Source organism: Scomber scombrus, chromosome 19, assembly GCF_963691925.1.
Source record: "Scomber scombrus chromosome 19, fScoSco1.1, whole genome shotgun sequence".
Classification (NCBI taxonomy): Eukaryota; Metazoa; Chordata; class Actinopteri; order Scombriformes; family Scombridae; genus Scomber; species Scomber scombrus.
The window spans coordinates 18,043,850-18,068,613 of NC_084988.1; the positions used below are offsets into that span (position 1 = coordinate 18,043,850).

The following is a 24,764-nucleotide window of genomic DNA, read 5'->3' on the forward strand; positions in this document are numbered from 1 at the left end:
CAGCAGTACTATTGTGAACTTGGGTATGTACACTTCCCTTGGAAATAGAGAGAATTTTAATAAGTGCATAAGTGCATTTGTCTACACATTTTGATCTAAGGAGTTACACAAACTTTTTTTTCTACTGCATTGACATAATGAAAAATGTTGGCACAAGACTTGCATGTATTCAGCTTCAAGTAAATGTCAATATTTGAAAATTGGCAACAGGAACATGAGATATATAGGAAAAGTCATCTGAAATGTGCATGTTGATGAGCTGAAAGATGTCATTCTTCCACCAATCCAGATCATGAAAAATGTAACACTGACTACAACCAGATTGGGTAGAAAGCTGCATTTTTCAGCACTGACCAGTCCAGAGCTTATGAGGGCTGCCTGAATAATCTTGAATGGGTGATCAGTGCCACATGCACATAGTTGAGGTATTTCAAGCATTGGCACTTTTCATAGTTTTGAACTTACAACAATTTTGTGAGTTTTAGCTCATAATCAACATTTATCCCAAAAAAGAGACAAAAAGAGCAAAAGTGAATCTAAGTCATAATGTAACCTAAATTATTGAAAAATACTGAAGGGTTATTAACTTTGAACATTTTTGAACAACTTGAAATAAATATATCTCTCATTTACTCTTTTTAAGCTCAATGGCCTGGTTGCTGGTAGGTTTTTCAAAGCTGCACTTTTTAAATGGCACTTTGCAAATGCTGAAAAACTACGGACGCACCCACCCAGGACATTGGATGAGGTGTGTAGGCTGGGTGTCATGATGACCAGCAAACCAACAAGAATCCCAACCAACCCATGTCAGGCATACATTACTGCTAACACTTATTCTGGCAATGGGAGAAGAGGTTTGGCACATCCTACAGACCAATGGTGTTGGTGATGGGCACTGAGGATGGCTATCGAGATCAGACAACAGATGGATAAAGGAAGAGTAGAGAGAGTAGCAGTCTAGAAAAAGGCTAGTTTTAAAGTAGTTTGAACGGGAGAGCAGGGTGAAACGTTGGCCCCTGACCCTATCTTCTCAAAGTCTAGTCTGAGCCTCGGGAATATAGATCTCGATGCTGTCCGCTCGCTCTGAGACTGAGTTCTGCCGGAAGGAGGCTGCTCGCTTGGCTGCCATAAGCCGCCGCCGAGCCTCCTGTCGGTGCCTGTCTGGGAGGTCCAGGGATTTCTCCCTGGTAATAATACTCTTCTGTCGAACTGTCTTCTTTGGTACAAGAGCTGGTGGCTTTAAGAGGAAAGGAGAATTATTAAGAGGTGGTTTTACAACCACAAACAACAGACAAAAGTGAAACAAACAAGAAAATAAGCCCAACAACCGGTTTGTATTGGGTTTTGTGGATGTGGGTTATAGATTTCTAATCTGGACCTGTGTAAAACTGTCATCAGGAGATTTTTTTTAAATGGCCTCACATGATTAAACTTGTTTTTAAAAGTTTTCACAAACATGTTTTATTTGTTTGCCACATATAGGATGGATGATTTTGTGGTATTAATATTAATATGGATGTGCTTCCATCCACAAAACTCATCACTGTAAATATGTGTGTGATGTGACATCAAGTGACAAAATGCCTAGGCAAGAGAGGGCAGTGCCAGAGGGACCCCTCACCTTCTTCTCTGGACTGTCTATGGGCCTCCAGTTGTTGTTCTTAATCTGCTGTAGTTGGTCAAACTTCATAGTGACGTCATCAATGGAGAGCTGCAGTAGGTCCCAGAACCCAGCCAGGTCCTGAGAGGTGGGCCGCGGCATGGCACTGGGGTCCTATGAGAGGCAGAGGTGAGAGGAGTTACAACAAAGTTAAGTTTTATGTCTCTGGTGACATTAAGTAATTAGTCAGATAGTTGGTTTAGAGTCTGTCATTCAAGTACAAACACACAACATACAATGATTGCACACATACAGTGTACACTGTAGGTCACTCATGACCACAGTGGTTGTTGCACTTCAGCCAAGATCCACTAGATGTCCTCATCAGACTCATGAAAACAGGCATCATCACCCTTTTTGGACTCTCATTTGAAATGATGGATGACAACTTGTGATAGAGAACAATCTTGTCATATTTCCATGAATGAGCTCTGAAATAATAAGCTGAACCCTGTCGGTTCAGTCCTATTCATTGCACCAATCCTGAAATGAAAGGGCAACTAATTGTTTTGCAACTGGTCTGCAGTTTCTGCAGGTTTTCAGAGTCATGACGTTTTCAAGTCAAGTCAAGACTTGATAACAGAATTTCAAGGCAACATCTAATATAGTCCACATCTTTGTCTTAGCCTTGGGATCTACATGTTCACCGTTTAAAAGCCAAAACAATATTTAATACAATCAACCTTACTGCTTGCATAGGAGTACAGATCCGATCAGAGAAGAAGAAAACATGAGTTGTTTGGAACTGTAATACACTAACACCTGTGAGCACTATCAGTAAATGTTGACTGTGATGAGTCAATATAAAGATGTCACTATGAAACTACATTTAAATTACCTAAAAACTTCATGCTCACATACAATTTACAGGTCATAATGTAAAGAAAAAACAGCTAGAATGTGAACATATGTAGCCCTAAAACCTGTAAATATTTAGCTGTGGACTTCCTTACCACACTTCCAAATAATTTCCCCCGTGGGATTTTCAAAGTCTTTGATTCACATTTTGTTCAAGGGCATAAATTACACCCATTAACATCTCATCATTAAACATTAAAAGTGTACAATTTAAGCGTTCTCTTTATTGCATATATGGCAGTAACATGACAAAAAATAATGTTGATTTGTGGAAATTATCTATAATAAAATGTATGCATAATCTTTGATCACCACTTCAGATCTATATTCTTGGTATTGGAGAGACAAGTTTCTTGACAATGGTCTTATACAAGGAGCTCCTTAAACACATCCTGTACATTTCATTCAGGACCATAAAAAGATGGTGCTAAAAATACCTGCTTTTGGTACGATCTATGGACATTTTAGAGACAATGATGAATATGTGAGTGAATGCAATTCTTTCACTGTGATTAAGAAACTGAGTATTGAGAAAGCTGTAAATTAGCCTAGAAAGCTGGTCAAATGTTCCGGATTAATGTTATTAAAACCCATTTCAGATCTCTGGGTGTATTTCAAACTAAGCTTTGCCAAAATTACAAAGATCTCTTCACATGCACTAACTGTAAATTGTTTTTGTACATAATCCCGGTAATTCTTCAATTAATGCAACACATCTGTCAGACTACTGAAAATGGTACTTCAAAATAACAAGCAATGCTGGACTTTCGAGGCTTTCACGTTATAGAGTATACAGATTCAGCTATTTGACATACTGTTTCCTGGTAACATTGTTGACTACTGGTTTACGTTTAAGGCCAATTGCTGTATCAGTTCTCCTGGGCAGCTCCTTTAGTTAATTATTGATACAGTTTCATTGTCTTAAGCCAACAGTGTTAGACATATGCTGAAATTGAATACATTAATGCAATTTTAATTAATGTTAGGCACTAGCAATCAGCTGAACTGCTAATACTGTGGCAGGTCTGAGATCGCCACAAATCACAGACCTATTCAATAACACATCTGTGATGGGATGTGCCAACTTACTGTAATAACCCCAGAGACATTCGCACACTCATACTCTAAGCCCTGTGACATTTAAATTCGGTGGCTGGTGAAGGGTGCAGCTGCCTGATAATGTAGTAGATTTACAGTGTAGTGGTGGTGCCAGGTATTCTTTATGCTGTAGTCGTACTAAAGGCGAGTTTTTACAGGATACTTTGATTGTTTTGTTTTCCTTCCTGCATTACAATTTGTCATTATGTCCTGCCACAATTTATCGATATTTAAGTATGATGTTTTAACCAGAGATATATCATAGCAATGGAAAATTCTCAAAATGGCATTTGATTAGCATATGATTTTGACTTTAAACATTCATAATTTTATAAAAGCAAGATGTTATGGCATCAGAAAAAGAAAATACACATTAGTTAATCAGATAACAGATATCAAATAACAAAACTGTGCATTACTTTATTAATGTGTCAGTGGTACTGAGAGTTTAAAGTTTACAGCAATTTTATTTTACTACACGTTGATTAAAAAACTATAACTTAAGATTGAAGGTGTGACTCAAACACTAAATAAATCTACATGATATTTAAAAAATGTATGTGTGTTTGTTATATATAGCATCTAGCATGTTAGGTAAGCTGGTCTTTAATTACTGAAGAACTGTTTCTGCAATTCATCAGCTTTACTCTGAACTCAAAACTTGTGATGTTCTTCAAACTGTCATGAAGAAGTTTTTAAGGCTTCAACTATCTCGAGCTGGCAGAGTCAGTGAGTTTTTTAAGCCCAGTGTGTCAGTGTGTGCTTTTAATCCTGGAGCTCCTCCCAGAGAAGTGCTCTATGCACTGTTGGTCTCTTTTAGAGAATTTATAAGTCAAGCTTTATGAAAGTTGATCCAGGAGAGAGAGAGAAGCAGGCTGATGAAACACAATTAGATAACTTTTCAAGCTTCTAACTTGTGGGCATTTACTTCACAAGGATAGAATGAAGGGAATATTTTCCAGATGTATTTGTCATGTGGTTCAATGTTGCAAGATTTTGTAATTTAAAGGTTTTTGAGTAAATGTGTGTAATAAAATCCCCTTCAGATGGAAAAGACTTGATCTAAAAGGCTGCATCACTGTATCTAATCCCAGCACAATTCCCATTCCCTCTGAATGAGTAGTTTCTGCAGCACATTGGATAAACAGCAATGTTTTGCAACTTTCTCTCATAACTCAGCACCAACTTCAATTGAAATATTGGGTACTTGGCTCAGATCAATAAAACGAATTGTGAACAGTGCAAGATAAAAAAAAATGAGGTAGAAATCCCTGACCTCTGTATGTTCCTGCACTAGATGAACCTGACAGCAGCAGCTGCTTGGGTATTTAGGTTTATTTAAACCCAGATTTGGCTCAGTCTTCTGTTCTTCTCAGGGCAGAGCTGCATCACCAGAATGCATCCCTCCACGCTCATGTATTGTTCATTTCAAAACATTTAGGTCACATATAAATGTGCCAGACAGCTATTGATTCTCAGTGTTGTAGCTTTACACAATCAATGACATTCAGGGAGTTTTGATTCAGTGTGTTAGTGCCGCCTAAAGCATTAATGTGTATTTAAGGCTGGCTAACAAAGGTTGAACAATTGAAGGTTGCAAAGACACATAAAGGTGTGTGAAATTGTTTCCAATGGTAAAAGTTAATTTCATAGTGCAGACATTTTATTTTTTATTTTATGTGGAGCCCAAAACAAATTTCATAATCAGGACAGATAAATATATCCCGATCTTGATGATGCTTTGTTCACACTGCAGCTGTGTGGCCGCACTATTTTATTCTATCCTTAACTTCATTTTCAGATGTGATGTTCTCTTATAGGTGTGAACAGAAAATAAGTTGCATGAAGTCATATGATAAAATTCTGATATGGACAAATATAGGCTACAAAATATCATCATATGACCTTAATGATACATTTGTGTGTTACCTTGAAAACAAATTAAATCTGACTTTATTACTAAATGATTCATACAATATTGACAAAAGGGATGTTTTATTGGTTTGGTTGAGCTGGTTTGACCTTTTTAAACTTCATCCCACCCTTTTCTTTTTGTTGTATGCTTTACCATTCAATAATAAGAATGTGTATATTATGTAGAGTTGGATAAAGACTTATTCTCTATATTTTCAATCATTGTGATATGATGCTGTTTATTTTGTTGTTACTGAGCTATGTTTTTTTCCTCATATATCTTTAATTCAAATATGCTCCCAAGTATATCTTCATGTGGAGAAATGTTGTTAGAAGCTGTGTGTGTGTGTGTGTGTGTGTGTGTGAGTGTGTGTGTGTGTGTGTGTGTGTGTGTGTGTGTGTGTGTGCGCGCGCGTGTGTGTGTGTGTGTGTGTGTGTGTGTGTGTGTGTGTGTTTGTGTGTTTGTGAGAACTGTCAGCCTGGCAGCAGTACAGAGATATTCCCTTCTCAAGTTTTTTAGCGAGCCTCACCCTACTATCCTACCAGAGAAAGCCACAGTCAGAGGTGGGAGCCCATGACTGTCGATCAATACATGAATGCACCTCTAGCCAACTACTCCTTTCATATCAAAGTTCAAATTAAGTGTTTGCTGCTGGAAGACATTGTTATGGCTTAATCACAGTACTTTGGACCACACCTCAACTTGGCCAGGCTAGGTTTACATGGAGGACAATGGAAACAATCAATGGAAAGAATAGCAAACAGTATTATTGAAGGGTAGAGAGACAAATCAATTCAGGCAAAACTTAGACCACACACACACACACACACACACACACACACACACACACACACACACACACACACACACACACACACACACACACACACACACACACACACACACACACACACACACACACCTGCTGGTTTCATAGGCCGCTTACCAGGTTTTGCTGACAGAGCCAGTAAAATTGCTGGAATTTCTGAGACATGAGCAGCTGAGCGCTTCCCACCGCACTTCGTATTTTTCCAAGGGCTGAAACACATGCAGCATACAGTACCAAGTCCTTATTTGTACCATCACAGTCCAATATATTCTTTATAGTAAAAAAACAACAAACATGTTACATTTCAGTACTGCCTGTATAAAAGCAAATATATGTGACCAAATATATGTGAAGCTTTCGGCAGACACTCACTCTCCTCTGATAGGTCATTCTCCTCTGCTTCTGCCTCCATCTCCTTACACCATCCCTCAATCCTCTTGGTTTCCGTGTGGAGCAGTTGCATGAACCAGCTCCCATCTCTCCTCAGGGAGGGAGAGGCCCTGCCCGACTCGCCTGATGAGACTGCACTCTCCCGTGGAGAAGGGGGTTCCAGCTGCCAGGTGGTCTCGCTGGTGTTCTCCCTTGGGCTGGGGGGTTCAGCAGGGGTACGGTAATCCTCGCGGTAGCTGAAAAGCCCCTGTGTGCGAACGGTTCTCACAGCCCCATACTGGGTGGGCGTGCTGGGCTCTGAGTGACGCTGGAAGCCCCCACCAAACTGCAGACCTTTGTCCTCCATGGTAGGGAAGCCCTCCAACTCCATGTCAGCCTGCACAGCTGCAGTCACACTGTTGGAGCGTTTGAACCTGCCCTGTCTGAGAGGCAAGATAGCAGAAATGGACAGATCAATATACACACATGGGCCAAAATGACAAATAATGACACTTTTACCTTACTATTATAATATTGAAAGAACAGATCAAGCTTTTCTACTGAGGTTAAAATCATTATCTCACCCTTTCTTGTCATCTTCCACCTGGATCCCAACAGAGTGGTATTCCCGTGAGCCTTTGCTCTCAGATTCAGAGTCTGTGGCTGCTTCCACCTAATGCAAAGAAACAATACCAAACCAACAGTTCTTCTCATTATCTGAGCTAACATTCCCCAGTGCTTCTGGATTTATTAGTTTGGGGCTGGATAGAGCAATTTAACTGTGCATGGCCTTTCAGAAAGTAAACATTGTATCATTTGTAGAGGTTGCAAAGGCAACAAGACGGAGGAGGTTTTCTGCAGAGGTTTTTCGACTTCTAGGGAAGTTGAATTCTTAAAATGAAGGCGGGATGATATAAGGCTCATGTCTGAAAGGAATTATCACCAGACTCTCTGCAGTTCCCCTTCAGCTCTACAGAACGTTTTAACACCATTCAGCTCGTTGTTCTAGTTTTATGGCCTGCAACTTTACTGTTTTGACTCATGTAGAAGCAAAATGTAAAATGTAAATCAGGTTTTATTGACACCTACAATCAAAAATTTAGTAAAATTGGAACTCTGCATTTAGCCAATCCCTGAGGAGCAGTGGCCAGCCATTGTGTGGTGCAAATAAAACATTACAATCATCTTTCAGTGACACAAATAACTGGACAAAAATCCCCAGTGCAAATTTTGAAAAGTTAAACTGTATGAAAAGTATGGATTGCCTTTTGTTAAGTACGACCGGTGTGACCACAGTGACAGATAGGGTAACATTAGTGGATATTATGGGATGGGAATGAAGAGTGACTGATGATGATCCAGCCTGCCCCTGCATGGCTGTGATCCTGATCCAGGAGGCCAGCCTCAGAGACTCTTTATTGCTGCCTGCACCACTCCCAGTAGTCCCATGTTTTAGTGGCTTAATGGAAACCCTGTCAGTGCTCACCACTTTCCTGTCTGACACTTTTACCTTGTTGCTGCATTTGCTCATCTCTTTCTTATCTAATTTTTCTGCTTTCACTTTTCTCTTTGTCTAGAGTTCCCAATTTCCTGCTGGCTTACTGTCTTTTTCTTTCTTTGCTGTCTTAAGCCTTTTTGTCTCATGGCTTTGTTCCTTAGTGCCCGCTGAGACTTATTTCCTTGCGACTGGACCAGAAATGGTCTCCAAATTAAATGTTTGATAGTATAGAGTGGCCAATTTTAAGAGAAGAGGCAAAGTGACATTGTGTCCCCTTGCTCACCTGTTGCTTTTTCTGTGTAAACAAATATATGCGTAAAATACTATGATGCGATCTGGGCATCATCCCTCCTTTGCAACTAGAATGATGTCCATACTAGGCCTTTAGAGCATCTGAGTCATAAATCTTCAACTCAATGCAGTTTTGTTACTATGAGAGTGAGTCAAAGGCACTGGTGGAAAATAGGGTGTTTTTTTCTGTTGCAGATAAATGTCAACCCTACCTTTGGTGTGAAGTGGTCAGTATAAAAACTGGGGAGTGACATTTTTGGAGAGCCATTTTGTATTCTGTCAGGCCATTTGGGAGAAGCTGTTAGCAGGGAGGAAATGAGTGTGGAGCAGCTTGCTGATGTGACCTCCATTACTTTGTGTTACAAGCAAAGCAAAGTCCACCTCATGAAAAGAGAATGAGTTTCATGTCGGTGATGGATGAGGGCTGAAGGAAGACAAAACACGCAGGCGGATGTGAGATTTATATTCAATAGGGTTACCCTGAAGATGCTCTGGTATATGTATGTAAAGATACGCAGGCGTGCACACACACACACACATACACACACACACACACACACACACACACACACACACACACACACACAGACACACACACACACACACACACACACACACACACACACAGCATCTGTAGTCACAGTGACAACGTCAGCACAGGTGTGGAAACTGTGAGCATCAGCGAAAAGGAGCACAGAGCCACTGTGCCTTCCATCTAAAGCACACAAACACCACCTGGTGACTTTTCCCTGCCAATGATTGTGTTTAAGGTTAAAAGCTTTGACTTCCTCTTTAAACAACCTCATTATGGCTCCAATTAAAACTATTTTTGTAAATAAATCAATCAGCGCTTTAGAACACAAACATGTCTCAGCTTTCAGGTAGCAAATGTGCAGCTAATGCAGCAATAAAGTGGTCATTAAGGACTGGGGGATGTCAAGACAACACCACGTGCACAAGGTCAAAAACCAAATATGTTGTCATTCTCTGAGATAAGGGTGTAAATAAAGCAAACGGCAAATCAATAAAGAGGAAGGCTAATTCAGGTTAATTATACTCCTAATAGTATACTGATTGGTGATATGATAAGAAGTTGAGGTCAATTGAAGCTGTCAGGAATAGGAATAAATCAATATTAAACCCCAAGAGTTACTTGCTGCAAAAACATAATTTCCATCTGATGTAGCCACTGAAAAGACAGCTGAAGACAAACTGGACAGCAAAGGCAAATGTCAAGCTAATTCAGGTGACTGTATGAATATAAGACTGCAAGTGTGTAGGGAGGTAGCCAGGATCCAAGGCGCCAAGAAGAAACTTTCTAAAATGTTTTATACATTTTTGTTGTGCATGTTTTATTTATGAAGTAAGCAAATCAATTCTATTTTTTGTTGTATTTAAATGGGGCAGTTCTTTCAAGGAATTTCCACTTAATATAAAAAAGTTGCTTACAAACTCAACAAGGCAAACTAATTAAAATAACAGACTTGCAACATCTTTTAGCTCTGTAAAATATATTATTACCCAACATCAAGGCCCTAATGCGTCTTGCATATCTTCTCCATGCTGCCAGTAGAGAAATTCTGGGGCAGATTTTATTTTATTTTTTATCTAAAAGTTATCAAATTTAAATGTATTGAGCCTGAAAATATAACCTTAAATACTGCATGAACATTTGATGCACTAATTCCTGGTAATTAATAGACATTTAAACTGGTGGTGGTTTGAGGTTGAGGGGTTGACTTGCAATGAAAAGGGAGCTTCTGGGACAGTTTTGAACTATGTTGCAGACAAAAGCTGTCTTACTGCTTTTTTTTTAGATGTTTCTGTAAATATAGACCTTTACTGCACCTGTATTGGTAATTGAAACACACATCACTGGAGCCAATTTGAAAGCCAACATAATTCTCTGTCACTTTCTCGCACATACAAACAACTTGGACACCCCTTCCTTATTTTCATTCTCATTTTGTCTCATCCTTTCAAACAGTTATGACTAACTGTATCCTGCTCGTTTTACTCCTCATCTTATCCACCTACAGTATTTCATCTGTATACCCCTCCGTTTGTAACAAATGATCTAAGTCAGAGCAGCATGTGTACTGATGTGGAGAGACTTTGTATGTGTGTGTGGAACCCGACTGAGTGTCGCCCACCAGGAAGTTTGGTGAGGCATGACAATGAGATTTTGATGTTGCAGTTCAGCAATTTAAATTAGCACTCATAAATATGGTTAGGCTTGATCATCCTGTATGACTGATTTGCTGGTCTATGCAAACTCAACCCTGCAAATCTGTTTCCTGTTCAAAATTCTGACTGGTACACCGAGGTAGGTGACAGACACACACTTCAAACCAGTGAGAAGAGCAAAGAGAAAAAAAGAAGAAAAACAGAAACACAGAAACTCTCTCTGTGAAATAACCCGAACTGTTTCCATCGGCTTAAAGCAAAAGACTGATCATAAAAATGTTTTGAGGGCCTTTAATTTAATAATATTATGTATTTTGGGGAGGGCAATACAAAAACTACTGATTCCCTCTGTGGTGCCTGACTAAACGCAGATATTTCTGTTTTCCACACACACCTGGAAACTGCACATTTCATCAAAATTGCAGAACACAAACCTTCTGTTCAGTTGGAACCTGTAAAATCCCAACAATCTGTGGTGTGTGCTAGGATCCCCTCATCCAGATTTGACTCTTTTCACAAAGTGACATCCATCACAATGCTGCCGCAGACACACATTGCCTTTATCAATACATGTGCACACATATAAAAATCCCTTTTTGCAAAAATAAAGTTATATGTTTACCTCACCAGCAGGTTCAAGTTTCCAGAAATCTGGCTCTGGCTGTGTTTTTCTAATTCTTACCCTAATTAAGAAAATCAATGTCCTTGTTTACTTGAAGTTTAAATAATCAGGTTACTGCAGGAGGGAGACAGTAACTAGGTTACTTTAACAAGCAGAATACAGTTTAAATTACAGTACATCATTTTAATAGACTGCTGTAACTAATGTGTTGGAGGCTATTTTTAATTGCTCCCATCGACACATAAGACTGAAACAGTGTCTGGGCAAAACTTGCAGCTGGATACTCTAAGGATTTGGATGTGATACAACACAACGAGTGTAGCGGGATCAATTGACTTTAAAGGGATCATTTATTCACTGGCTGACTCCCCAGTGGCAACATCTGACAGTCAATGGCTTCAGTGTAATTTGGGAGTTAGACTAATCTCCGGCCAAAGGACTTTCTTAATATCACCTGAAAAAAAAGCACAGCAATTACCCTTTAAGGTGTGCTTGATTTATTTCGTCAGAAACTTCAGCAACACCCAATGTCATTCAAACACCTTCAAAATGAGATTAATGAAGTGGTCAATCTGCTTTTTTTCCTTCAAATATTTCAAAGGTTTTCAAGTTCAACTCTGCACTGGCCACATTGGGCAGTCAGCAGAGAAGGGAGTCAGCTTGTGAATGTATAGATTAATGTGTGGAAAAGAGAATAAAGAAACAGCAAATGACAATTCCACTAAAAAAGTACATGGGAAAGATTAAGAGAAGACAGACATATGTATTGATGTACTGTAGCTGAAGAGATGATAATAAAGAGGAGTGTGAATTTAAGTATTTAAGACGATAAGTTTACAGAAAGCATAATTCCTACTTCCTAGATGGAGCAAAATTCCAAATTCACCAAGTAACTTTTCATTTTATATTTTGACAAAAAATAATACAATGAATGGCTATGAGGTGATCATGTGAGTTGCTACATATTATTTTGTTCTGCAGCAGGCTTGTGATCTTTAGACTGCATCTGAAGAGCTACAACAGCGGAACCTCAGTATCAGAGAATGAGGGAGACAAATCAAGGCTAAGATCATAGGGAGTGGGAGGTGGAGAGAGAAAGAAAGAGAAAGCTAAAGAAAGAGATAGGGAGTGTGAAATGTATAAAGCAAGCAGAGAGGGTGTGATTGAACCATGGAGTGAACCACCATTCATTAAAACCTACTACATAGCATGAGGGGAATCTTAATTGATGGATTGCGGTAAGATGACTCACTCTTGCTATTTTTAGCTGCTGAAACGTGAACGCTGTTTCTGAGTTGTATGTGTGAGTGTCCTAATTATTATGCAACCATGCATATTTAGATTGTAAGACTTTTAGCATTAAATGAGCTTCTAATGAGATGTTTTTATCATACAAACTCAAAGTCATGACTAACCTGTATCCCTATAGAGGACCGAGGCGTCTTCAAGTACTCTTCAGCTTTGGACACGAGAATGGCCTTGTCGCAGGTGAGCACTGAGCTGTGGCTGTCTGTGGATGGATGTCTTTTTCCAGCAATGACTCCTGCAGCTTCCATAGCTATAGTCACGGCCTTGGCACTGTCCAAGCTGTCCACGGAGTTATAAAGGCCCCTGCCAGGGTTCAACCCCATGCTGAGGCCGTCAGGGGCCCACATTCCACCATGAGGGTGCCTCCCTTCGTGGTAGGCGTCCTGGGTGGACTCGGTGCTGCTCTGGGCCGTGATGGAGATAAGGGGTTTGGAAGTGGTGCGGGGTGGGACCGGTGGAGGGGCCTTCTTGTAGTTGGGTGTGTAGGTGATGGCTGGAAAAAGTAGTAGGATATAACATTTTAAATACTTTTTCAAAATGTTTACATGGAACATTTGTATCATTATTATTATTATGAGAAATTGCCGTTATGAATTTCTGTATGTACTGTTGGAGTGCATTTTCATCATCATTATATCCCACCAACATTAAGCTCCACAAATTTTTTCTAAGCTTTCATAATTATATTCCCGAGGACTTATTTGTGCACTGATGGGAGGTTATGTGCCTGACTACAATGTAGTAGGTGCCAGTTACCAGGCAACCTGTGGAGACTTTAGGAAGTTACTGATCTCATAGTCCATTACATAATCCCCTGTAAAGCATTGTAAATGTTTACATTGTTGTTTTTGTGCAGATGAAACAAGGTATGTGTTAATTAGTGGGCTTTAGAGTTGATGGTGAATGTTATTACCTTTGGACAGAGCCATACTAGCTGTTCCCCCTGTTTCCAGTCTTTGCGCTAAGATAGCCAGCTGCTGGTGGTAGCGTACAACATTTAGCGTACAAACATGAGTGTGATGTCAACCTTGTCATCTTACTCTTAACAAGAAAGTAAAAAAAAAAACTCCTCCTTCCAAGAATGCAGGCTGGACATACTGTATACTATTGTCCTAATAAAAAATAAATACATTTAAAGAATCCACGAAAAGACCAAAACTTTCTTACTTTCTCAGCACTTACCTTCAAACCCATTTGTTTCTACTGACATAACATTTCTAAAAACAGCTCACAAATTTTTATTTTGAAAAAAGTATAAATAATGTCCTAAAATGGCTGGGCAAACATGACTCAAACAGGAATAAAAAGTGCATTTCCTGGAGATTATTTTCAGCCATGGATTAATCCACATTTGAAGCTCCAGTGTGCATTTATTTTAGATTCAAAATAAACCACAATTGCCATGTTTATTGCAATGAATATTCAGGTGACAGGATCAAATCACTGTTTATTTTGACCTTTTCACTGCGTTTCTTAACAATGTATGTCTGGTATGGTTTCATTAAGGAAAATCACCAGACTTATCCTCTTAACGTCTCTCTCAAACTCTTGATTGCTTATTATTATTATTTTTCTTGCTTGATTTTTCAGTTTGTAATACAACTACTCCACCCTTAGCTACTACTCAATCAGATGATAAAGCTGCAGTGTCAAACATTTCTTTATTTCCACCCATCATGGTAGCTGTACATGGTACTTACATGTACTGTATGTAAACATTTCTCAATTCAACATCTAAAGATCCTTGCATGACAGAAACATCATAGAGAACATATTCCTAACCATTTGTTCAATGACAACAAGCTGATGAATGTATTTTCCAATGTATTAGCACTTCATTATTGCTTTATTAACTTGCTTTATATTACTTCATTATTATATTATTATCTTAATCATAAATATAATTTGTTGCACAGCTTGTTACACTGTGGCTGGTTGTTTAACATGTATGAGCATAACTCATATGTATGGAAACATTCAGTGGGTTAAACTTTGAATCTTGTGGATATGGCATTTTAGTTTTTTGGTACTTTTCTGTTGTTGCTGGCCAGTTTATTGATCTAAGCTCCTGGCTGAGAGTCAAGTCTGTTCAAGAGCTGTGTTTGCCTCTCTCATAGTACACTCTGCTAACTCTCAGTGCTCAGATAGGGCAGAGAACAGTTTAAAAAGTGGGCCTTATTTAAAAGTTGTGAATATATATTTTTTGAATAATTAATAAGTTGATAGAGTAAGAGAGAACATCAAAGCCTATGTGACACGAGACACTCATCAAATATGGACGAGTGTGAAAACCAGAGGTAATCAACAGTACTCGTATGGAAGATCCTGGTGAGGAGGTACTGCTCAAGGAAGCCTGACAACTCTCATCTTCTTACTCTGTCATTTCATGACAGAAAAAGGCGGATTACTTTCTTTCAAGTGCAAATGAGAATATGGACTTAATCCACGGAGAGATGGACTGAGGAATGGGTCATGAATGCCTTGTAGGTTTTGACGTATCTTTATTTTCAAGCAAGGCTTTGAGAGAAAAGCTCACTCAGTGCAGTTATAGGCTGAACCATCTGAAGCATGAGCAGCTGTGTTTGGTGCATTGTGATCAAAGTGGAGAGGTGCCTCACAGCCAAGAAGAGAAGAGAGAAGGCAGAGAGGAAGAACACCGAGTCACGCTGCTGGTTAAGTTATGGGTCATCATTTTTCTTCTCAAAGTGGCAAACTGTGTTGAACTCTGTGTTTTGGTTTCTGTCTTACAAATGCTTACATCACACAAAGCAATTAAGGAAGTCCTTATGTGACCAAAATTGGATCTATTTTGAGTTATAACGAGCTGCACCCTCAACACAAGCCCCCAAAAGTCGTGGTGTAAAATTAGCATTTCACCCTATTACATTATAGCCTAAACAACACAATTACCCAACAAACACATTGAGAAAACAAGTCAAAGATTCTTTTTTGATTGCAACTACTTTTGAAAAAGCATTATTTATGATGAAAAGAAAACCCAGGGCTTCACTTCAAACCTGCAATGCCACCTTTTCACCTCTTTCTCACCCATATTTCTGTCGTATTTATAAATAGCTCGAGACATCTAGTCTGTGAAGAGCATTCTGCTCTGGGGGCTTAATGACTCATGCTGCTGTCCATTCACAAAATAAACTCCTCACGGATGGAGAGATGCATTAGTGAAGAACGTGAAAAATCGGGGGAGAGAATAAAAGAGATGTGGAGGTAAGAGACGAAGGGAGGGTTGAATGTGCACAGACATTAAAGGGGGGTTAGAGAGAGGTTTTGCGTGTGTGTGTGTGTGAGATAGAGAGCAAGGATAAATCATGGAGTGAGGAGAGATCAAGGGAGGAAAGAGATGACCCATTCAGGGAGCATGATTCAGCAAGAGGACCAAAATAGAGCCATTATTAGCCAGCCAGTCCCATCTCGGCAGTGGCAGTATTACTCAGCATTTAGATTTCATTTGACGTGAACACAGCCAGTATGCTCACTCAGTAACTCGCTCCCTCACTCACTACCCTGCTTACAGGAAATGCACTGAACAAAGCCCTCAGCAATATTATGTGCCATGTACACCACTGTAACATCAACAAAATTATTCACTATAATTATGGTGAAATATGAAAATGAAGCAGAGTGCGTAAGATTCGTGTTGAAAGCATAACTATGAGAGGTGTGTTGGCTACAAATGAAGCTCATCAATTTTCATAAAAGCCTTTTTACATTACTGTAATGTCTAACAGAAAATCATAGCTTGTAACAAGCTACAACAATGCAATGGTCAACTAAGGCTGTCCCTCAGGCCTGAGACCCCAAGGTTCACTGTAGTTGCATGTAATTTAATTAATTGTGGAATCTGCACCACTACAATACAGTATCAACCAAACTGGGGCCTGCCTTATAACCTAATCTTATGTCTCTATCTTTTAGAATAAAATCTTTTTTGCACATGACTTGTGTGATGCATTGAAAGTTGAATGAGTCAGACTTATGAGGGAACAATTCATTCAGATTCATTCAGAAGATAAAACCAAATGGAAAGTAAAAGATGGTCAGATTTTGCATAAAAGAAAAACAAATCTCTTCCATCCAACAAACACGTTGCTCAAATCCAAAATATGACAACGCTTATCTTTCTCACATACTTGGGTCTTTTATTTGCACAACCAAATCATAAGAAACATGCTTGAAAAGAAAAGCACAGTTTTCATGTTCTTGTATTTCAATAAAATTCAGCTTGGCCTGTCAGGTTTCTAGATTCCCCAAAGTAGTTTAAAGTGTTAAAGAGTTATAAAACCACAATTCAGTCATTCAGTGTTAATTTGTGGTGGCTCTGACCTCTTCAAATATTTATATGTGTGTATATATATATATATATATATATATATATATATATATATATATATATATATATATATATATATATATATATATATATATATATATATATATATATATATATATATATATATATATATAGGTGAGTAGTAGTTGGTTCCTGGCAAGTAGTAGTTGGTTTCTGGCTCCCTGTGTACATGGTGCAAACCAAAGAATAACTTATTATGCAGTATTCAAGAATAAACATCAGTTTGGATATAAAACCATTCAGGTACCTTTCCAACTTTCTAAACATCTTCACAACAGCAGGATGAAAATGATATTTCTTTACATGTTAAGTAAGTTTTGGAAGAAAAACAAAGCAGCATTTATGGGGAGTACAGTGCAAAAAAGGTATATCAATGATAGAGGTTCATTGCTCTCAGAGGCAGCTAAATGTATTCAGTATGAACACTCAATTTAATCTCTCTCTCTCAAACACACAAGCACAAACAACCACCACTGTGCCAGTGAGGCTGATTAACGTGAGACACAAAAGCAGTGATTCAACCACTCCATCTCTGTTAGGACCTCTCTATCTATCATGACTGGCTTGTATGCTAGCATTGGGCTGTGGGGGGGGGGGGGGGGGGGGGGTGAGTGACATGTCATTAAGAGTCTCTCTCTCCGATTGGATTTATCACTGTAAAGGAAATGCAGCAGTTTGTTTTGCAGCAGGCTTTTAAGGATATGTAAATGATCGGGAGGGAGGGAGGGAGGAAGAAGATGGATGGTAAGCTCCATTACTGGCGCTGTCACAAGTGTTGCCGACTGAAACAATAAAGAAATTAATATAAAAATAGCTAACAATAGAAAATAAACAGACTGGGTGAATCATTACTTGAACTTCATCAACCTCGGATCATTTGTGAAAGTTTATGTTTCCTGAATATTGTGATGGATAACTGAGAACAAAAACCATGCAATAAACAACAAAAAACTCCTGTGGCAAGGTTCTCTTGATCTGTGGATCAAGGGCATACTGTTGCTCACTTGTAATGCCTCAGATGTTGTCCTGCTGTTCAAGTCACACTATTTGTTCTGTCTTTAATTTAAATTTAATGGCTGCTGCAATCTGTGATGGAGACACTCCCCTGCTCCTGCTCCTGGAGGCATATTGAACAGCATGTGTATGTCACCCTTTCAATGCATGAACAGTGAGGTCTTAACCTCGCCTTCAAGTACAAATCTTCTTGCCAACCAGATGCATTACTATAAGAGAAACATTCAGTGGGTGGTGTGTATACATGTGAAATTTGCTCATTTGTTATCACATACTCTGGAAGAGAGGGAATGTTGTAAGGCAGGTTACAGAAAGTGACAGCACTCTCAGCAACTGCGAGTGTGTTAAGACTGCAGTCTCTTTTAATCAGAGGAGAGTTTACAGTAGGGGTGTGTTACAGCTGAAGTAGAGAACCTGCAATTTCCAATGCCACTACTCTTTGATGAATAGATAACAGATAATTGTGCTCAAATAGCTTATTGATAATACTGGTCAAGTTTTAATTAACACAGATAAATGCTCCAAAGTTAATCATAATTCCTTTTCTTTGTGATGAATTGTTGTTTTATCCAATTAATCTATTGTAACTTGTTGTTTATAACACATGTGGCAGTCTGCGATGAGGTCCACACTTGTCTCCTTTATCTACATGTACTTAACAGCAACTTGCTAAAGGACAACTCATGTTTCAATAAAATGATACCTCTCTTAATATGGAGCAAGGGAGGATGCCCCAGGTAGCAGGTTTACCTGGGGTGTGCTGGGGAGTCCGATCAATGCTGCAGGTGGAGGGGAGGCAGAACTGGATCCCTGAAAACAAGGGAGCGGGGTGCATATTCAGAGTAGTGGGCATACCCGCCCAAACATACAGTATAATTCATTAACGTTACACAAGGCATACTCAAGAGTGGATCCAGGGAGGACTGCAGGCTATGAGGATCCACCTGCACAGTGGGGTGTACAGCAAAGTCAATCATTCTGGCAAAATCACTAAAAAGAAACTTAAAAAATGTCCTCACTAGGGAGGCACACTGACTAAATACAAAGTATTAAATGCACCATGTTTAAGCAGAGCATCTCGATCACAGCATTAATTGGATAGGGTATACTGCACATTCTTGACAGCAGTAATCAGAATTCAAGTTTTTTAAATCTTTGAATCTTTATTAGGATTATATTTCACTGATGTTTACTGATGTGAATAGGTCAACACACCAACATGGTTACCATTCACCTAAAACTGCTCAACTTTTCACAAGCTGACCAAATGTGAAGATCCATAGCAGCCTGGTATGAAAGGAGTTTGAATGCAGGTTAATTATCTTGTGTCATACATGTGGCGTGTGTTTGAAAGTAATGATTGTGCAAGCTATGTGTGTTCTCTTGATGGTATGCCACACAAATAAGGGCATACTTTTTAAAAGGCTAAGAGTGAATTGTTTTTTTTTTCTATATATATTTTGTTTTGTTTTGTTTGTTTGTTGTTGTTGTTGCTATTATTAGGATTAGGATAAGGATTTTTTTGTATTCAAAACACTTAATATTCTTTAAAATACTATACCCCCTATTAACTTGAGCAGTACTTAGATTCTGACTTTTTTTTGTTTTTGGATTATTTATGTTATTTAGTTATGGATTAAGAGGTACAGTTACCTCTTCACAATTTTTTCTGAATTCAAGACAAAGGAAATCTCTCAAAGCATTTTAACTTTTAGAAATGACTAAACCTTATTGGTTTGAGTGACAATCTAGACCCTGTAAAGTGACACTTATAGGCTATATAATGTATGTAGAAGGTGATTGGTGAAAGTGAAAGTTTATTATCATTGTCCACCCAACTAGACTCTTAGTTATAGAAAGTTTACAAAAAATAAAAGTAAATGCATTAAGGAGGCAATTCAAGAAATTATGTAAACTATGGCAGTTTACTTGTTTTGCATGCCACTTAGATTATTGGTTTATTTGGCTTTTTGTTTTTTTCAAGAGATCCTGTAATATGACAAATACAAGGTCAGCCAGCACATCTCTGTTTTCTCTGCAAAAATTAATTAAATAAATATAATAATTTAATTATTATTATATGCCAATATTAATAAATGCATGACTTATTCTTGATGCTGCTTTTTGGATAACAACTTTGCCATTGACAAGTTAAACATGGACAAAATTCAGGGAGTCGGTGTGTTTTATGCCAGTGAAATGAGCAAAATGAATAAAAACTAATTAACTTTCCCCCCTTTGAAAACCTTTCTGATTCAGCCAATTTAGCAAACTTTCTATAAAGTGCTCTGCACATATTCAATTCGAAACAACACACGGGAAAATTATTTTCTGGCAGCTTTCTGATGTTCGGTTGAAAGATTTCTTTTGTGGAGCATAGACTTCACAGGGCTATTTCATATAGAGCCTATTAATTGGACAGATAGCACAGATATATCTTGTGATTTGCCTGGCTTTTTAGCTGCTCATTGCTGGTAACAGAATTCTGCATCTTCGGTGGTGTGTAGGCTCCTTTCATTGCACTGAATATCAAAATGAAACTATGAATAACATTAGTTGTCCACAGTGAAGTACTGCATGTGAAATGCACAAAATATCGACGCCATCAGTCATGCACCATTACAACATAATTTTCATCATTCAGTGTCACACACAAAAAAATAGCCACACAATTATGATGCACACCTCTTTTCAGGAAAAAACACAGTTCAATGTCATTACACTTGTCCCACTGGTATTACATTCTCAGTCTTTGATTCCTGAGCATTAAGATGATATCTTACAGTAGAAAATACAATATCACCTCTCAACAAGGCCTTTTATTAATGTAGTCAGATTATCAGACACATTTAATCACAATTTATTGTGTTTTATTTTTTTAAGTAGAATTATTGATATATTCATTGTCCAGAAAAAGATATGTGTGTGTACATGTGCTGTATGTTTTGTAGCAAAATGTGTGTATGTAGGTAAGATGGTCGTGTGTACATAGAGGCTACATATAATTACTATACTGGTTTGTAATTATATTTGAGCATGAGTGTGAATGCAAGTCATTTTCCGAACAAATGAATTGTACAGTATTCTAGTTATGTCTAAGATTGTGCAAACATCATTCCACAGCATCATTTGACTTTTTCTTTATAACTGCAGAGTCCAACAGCTCACATAGTAAACAGTACATCCTTGGGATTTATAGTTATATGATAACTGCCACGATTTATTTCACTCCACTCTGGAGTGACAATACAGAGAGCTCAAAACAAGTCAAGGGAAAGAAGGTTTCCGTCATCACTGCAAGGGTTGTCAAAACTTTGAATACATTGGACAGTCTTGTCTGTAGTCTTAACAGTGGTCCAAAAAAGTCTCTGAAAACAATAAAATGTAAGTGTATATATTGTATTTATCCACTGACTGAACAATAGCTTTCATTACTAGTGTATCCCATGATGAAAAAAGGTACACTGTACTTGAAATGAGCAGCACTATCCTGGAAGATAATTCACATCAGTGGTGACAACCACTTTAGAGAAGTTCATACTGTTTTGAGTAAATGCTTTTGATGCATTATTGTTCTGTAAATTTGTCACTACTGAATGTTCATAACATTCTTGCAGTGTGGTGCAATCCATTACAGGTGGTTCTTGCTGCTACCAATACCAATGTCTTTTTTTTTGGAATATTACTGCAGGTTTGTGTATGAGGAAGTCCTTGCTCTGAATGCCAATGATCACATGACATTTAGATCTGCACATTGCTCTACAGTACGCTGGCAGCTACAAACCATGAGCTATAAATATACTTTGAGCTACATTTTGTCTGCTGAGAATGAGGTATGAGCTCACAAAGTGAGAGATACATATGTGATTTCTGCGCTGTTGTACTCATATCTCCCACTCCACAGTTCCACACTGGCACTTCTGTGCATGGATTCTTTTCTCTCCCTCCTCTGCCATCTGTACCATAGAAAAGCCTCCTCACTTGACGACCTCTCCAAACCACCTAGGGCATCTTCTTCCACAAGCCCCCCATACTCCTGGGATAAAGCCAAACACTCAAGTGGTTCTGTTATCATTTCATCTGGCTCCACGTGTGCCATGTCCAGTGATGGTATTGTGTCTTCAAGATCAGGGGGCAAGGGATCTGTGTCTGATGGAAGAGGATCTGGTTCTGGACTTGTGGGTTCAAAGTCTATTTCCAGTGACGTATCAGGAGATACTGAACTAGGAGGGGATATTGTAACAGTGACTAGTGATACTCCATGCAATTCCGAGGCTCCATCCTGAGGCATACAGGCTAAGCAATATTCCAAAGTTTGATCCAAACAGACAGCTTCAGTCGATTGTGAAGGGTCCATAGGGCATGCCGTGGCAGGGTCAGCAGTGGGTAGTGGTGAAGCTGAAGCTGAACAATCTGATTGGTAGAGAGGTGGCTCTAAATCTTCCGTATTAGATGGAGAGTCAACACTCAGGTCAAATGGTTCCGGTTCAGGGTCCATGAACACTGAGTCAAGATCATCTTGATCTAGGGAAGTCAGCATGACTAAGTCAAAGTGGACCAGATCGGCATGATATATAGGGGTGGTATCAAGTGGTTCAGGAAGGGGTGGCCACTCTGAGTCTTGGATATCTGATTCAGTGTTTGGTTGATTGGGAGCAAATGTTGGGTCTGATGTCATTTGCTCATGGAGAGGATCAGAAGGATAATCTGGAAGGGTTATAATGGGATCTGGATTTGTGTCGCTGTCAGTTGGACTTGCAGAGGAGTCTGTGTCAGGGTACTCTGACACCACAATGAAAGGACATCTGTTGTTTGTTTCCACATTACGTGTTGTAACAGTATCGAGATCAGATGTGGGTGCATCACAGACTGACAATTGGCCTTTATCGATGTCTTCAGATGAAGACACCATTGGTGAGTCTGATGGTTTTGTTTCTAATTCTGTTAATTCTGTGGAATCTGTATCCTCCAGTCCTGAATAGGGTGAACACAAAACTGTAGTGTCTTGAGATACTGGATCTGGCTTGTCCTCAAGGACAGGATCTGGAGACTCTGAATCTGATGTTATGTCATAATCCTGTTCCTCTGGTGGAGACACAGTAACTACAGGGACAGGATATGGTAGGTGCATCTTATCCCGTTCAATGAGTTCTGTGTCTGAGGATTTCACATCAACGGGGGGAGGTGGTTCAGTATTCGAAGTGTATTCATTATCTAGGTCAATATTTGTTAACTGTGGAGTGATTATAATTAGTTGTTCCACCGTTTCTGAATCTTGAGGGCTCTCAGGTGCTGTTTCTAATGACAGTTGCACCGTACTATGAGAAGTAACTGGCTCATTAGTTGCCATATCAAATGAACTCACCACATTATGGTCAGGCAGCTCCAATTCTGGTTTAGCGCTGGAGGGCACAACAGTCAATTCAAATTCCTCTGGTTGGAGTGTTCTAGCAGAACCTGGAAGTAATGGATCCAAAGAAAGGGGGATGGCACTTTCTACATACATTGACTGTGGACAGGCAAGAATGCTTGGGTCCATAGAGAGCTGCTTTGGCAAATTTCGGCGGGACCCCTTCTTGTCATCCTTGTCTTCTGGACAATTGACAGCTGCATCTGCAGTGCTTTGTCGAACCAGTACCTTGCTTCTGGCCTGGGTCCCCACAGACACTTTAGATACTTGGGGTTTCTTCTCTCTAGCTCCCCCAGTGCCTGTATTTGTCCTTGAAGTCCCAAGTCTTCCTGTACCTAACCCTGTCTCTGCCCTTGCGTCTGTGTCTACCCCTACTCCAACCACTCCACCTAAACCTAACTCAGCTCCAGCTCCAGCTCCAGCTCCAGCTCCAGCTCCAGCTCCAGATCCAGCTGCAGCTGCACCTGCAGGCCCAGCTGCAGGCCCAGCTCCAGCTCCTGCTGCCATGTTACCACCTTGGGGAGACCATGTGTTGTAATGCTGCGTAAAAGTGTTGAAATTACTATTGAATGCACGTAGCTCTGAACAGAGGTCCCTCCGGAGTTCTGCCAGCTCTCGACGCATAGCTGAGACCTCCTCCTTCCACTGCATGCTGATAGCTGCAGCCAAGGTAGCTGATTCTTTGATACTGGCCTGGATGGCTTTTGGTGATGGCCGTTCTGGAGCACTAGATCTGGGGGATCTGAAGAGGCTTGGAGAAACAGGTGGTCCAGATAGAGGTTTGGCTGTAGCCCCCATGTTACCTTGATGGTAAAGCCTGTCTCTTCTGATGGGGCAGCCTAGATCATCATGAGCCAAAGGGGCCGTGTCTGCCAAATCCTCATGTATACTGGCCTGGTCGGGTAAACAAGAGTCTTCCTGCACATAATTTCTGTCTGGAAGACAAATGTAAATATGTATTTGTAATATGGCCACAGGTGTGAACAGCTGGAGAGAATGTGCTTTTTATTGCCACAAAGCAGTAACATCAAGTCATGCACTGAATGCCATGAGTCAAAATAAGATAATAGCCAAAATCTATATCAATTAAGTGATGTTATAATTATTACTGCAATTTGCTGTATATGCTGTATATGGATGTATATTGAATAATTGTTCATATTAGAATTTTAATACTGTAATATGATAAATTACCAGTGTCTGTTTAAGAGCAGTATAACATTGACAAAGCACTCCCATTTTGACTCATTTCTGTTGATGGCTTACACTGCATTCTCAACTTTAATTTGTAGCATGCATTCTTAACATCTTTTCAATGCACAAAGTTGAAACTCCT

General features: G+C 39.3%; 1 protein-coding gene across 1 annotated transcript in view; it reads right to left on the reverse strand.

Moving 5' to 3' along the window:
- Positions 1-1,030: 1,030 nt before the first annotated feature.
- The window catches only part of dlgap2a (discs, large (Drosophila) homolog-associated protein 2a), a 48,102-nt gene continuing 24,368 nt past the window's right edge, over positions 1,031-24,764 (reverse strand). Inside the window, exons 5-11 of the mRNA XM_062439859.1 lie at positions 18,769-18,828; positions 12,743-13,128; positions 7,314-7,402; positions 6,733-7,172; positions 6,478-6,569; positions 1,622-1,774; positions 1,031-1,237 (exon numbers count right to left, since the gene is read on the reverse strand). Coding sequence (XP_062295843.1) covers positions 1,031-1,237; positions 1,622-1,774; positions 6,478-6,569; positions 6,733-7,172; positions 7,314-7,402; positions 12,743-13,128; positions 18,769-18,828 — 1,427 coding nt within the window. The remainder of the gene's footprint in view (positions 1,238-1,621; positions 1,775-6,477; positions 6,570-6,732; positions 7,173-7,313; positions 7,403-12,742; positions 13,129-18,768; positions 18,829-24,764) is intronic.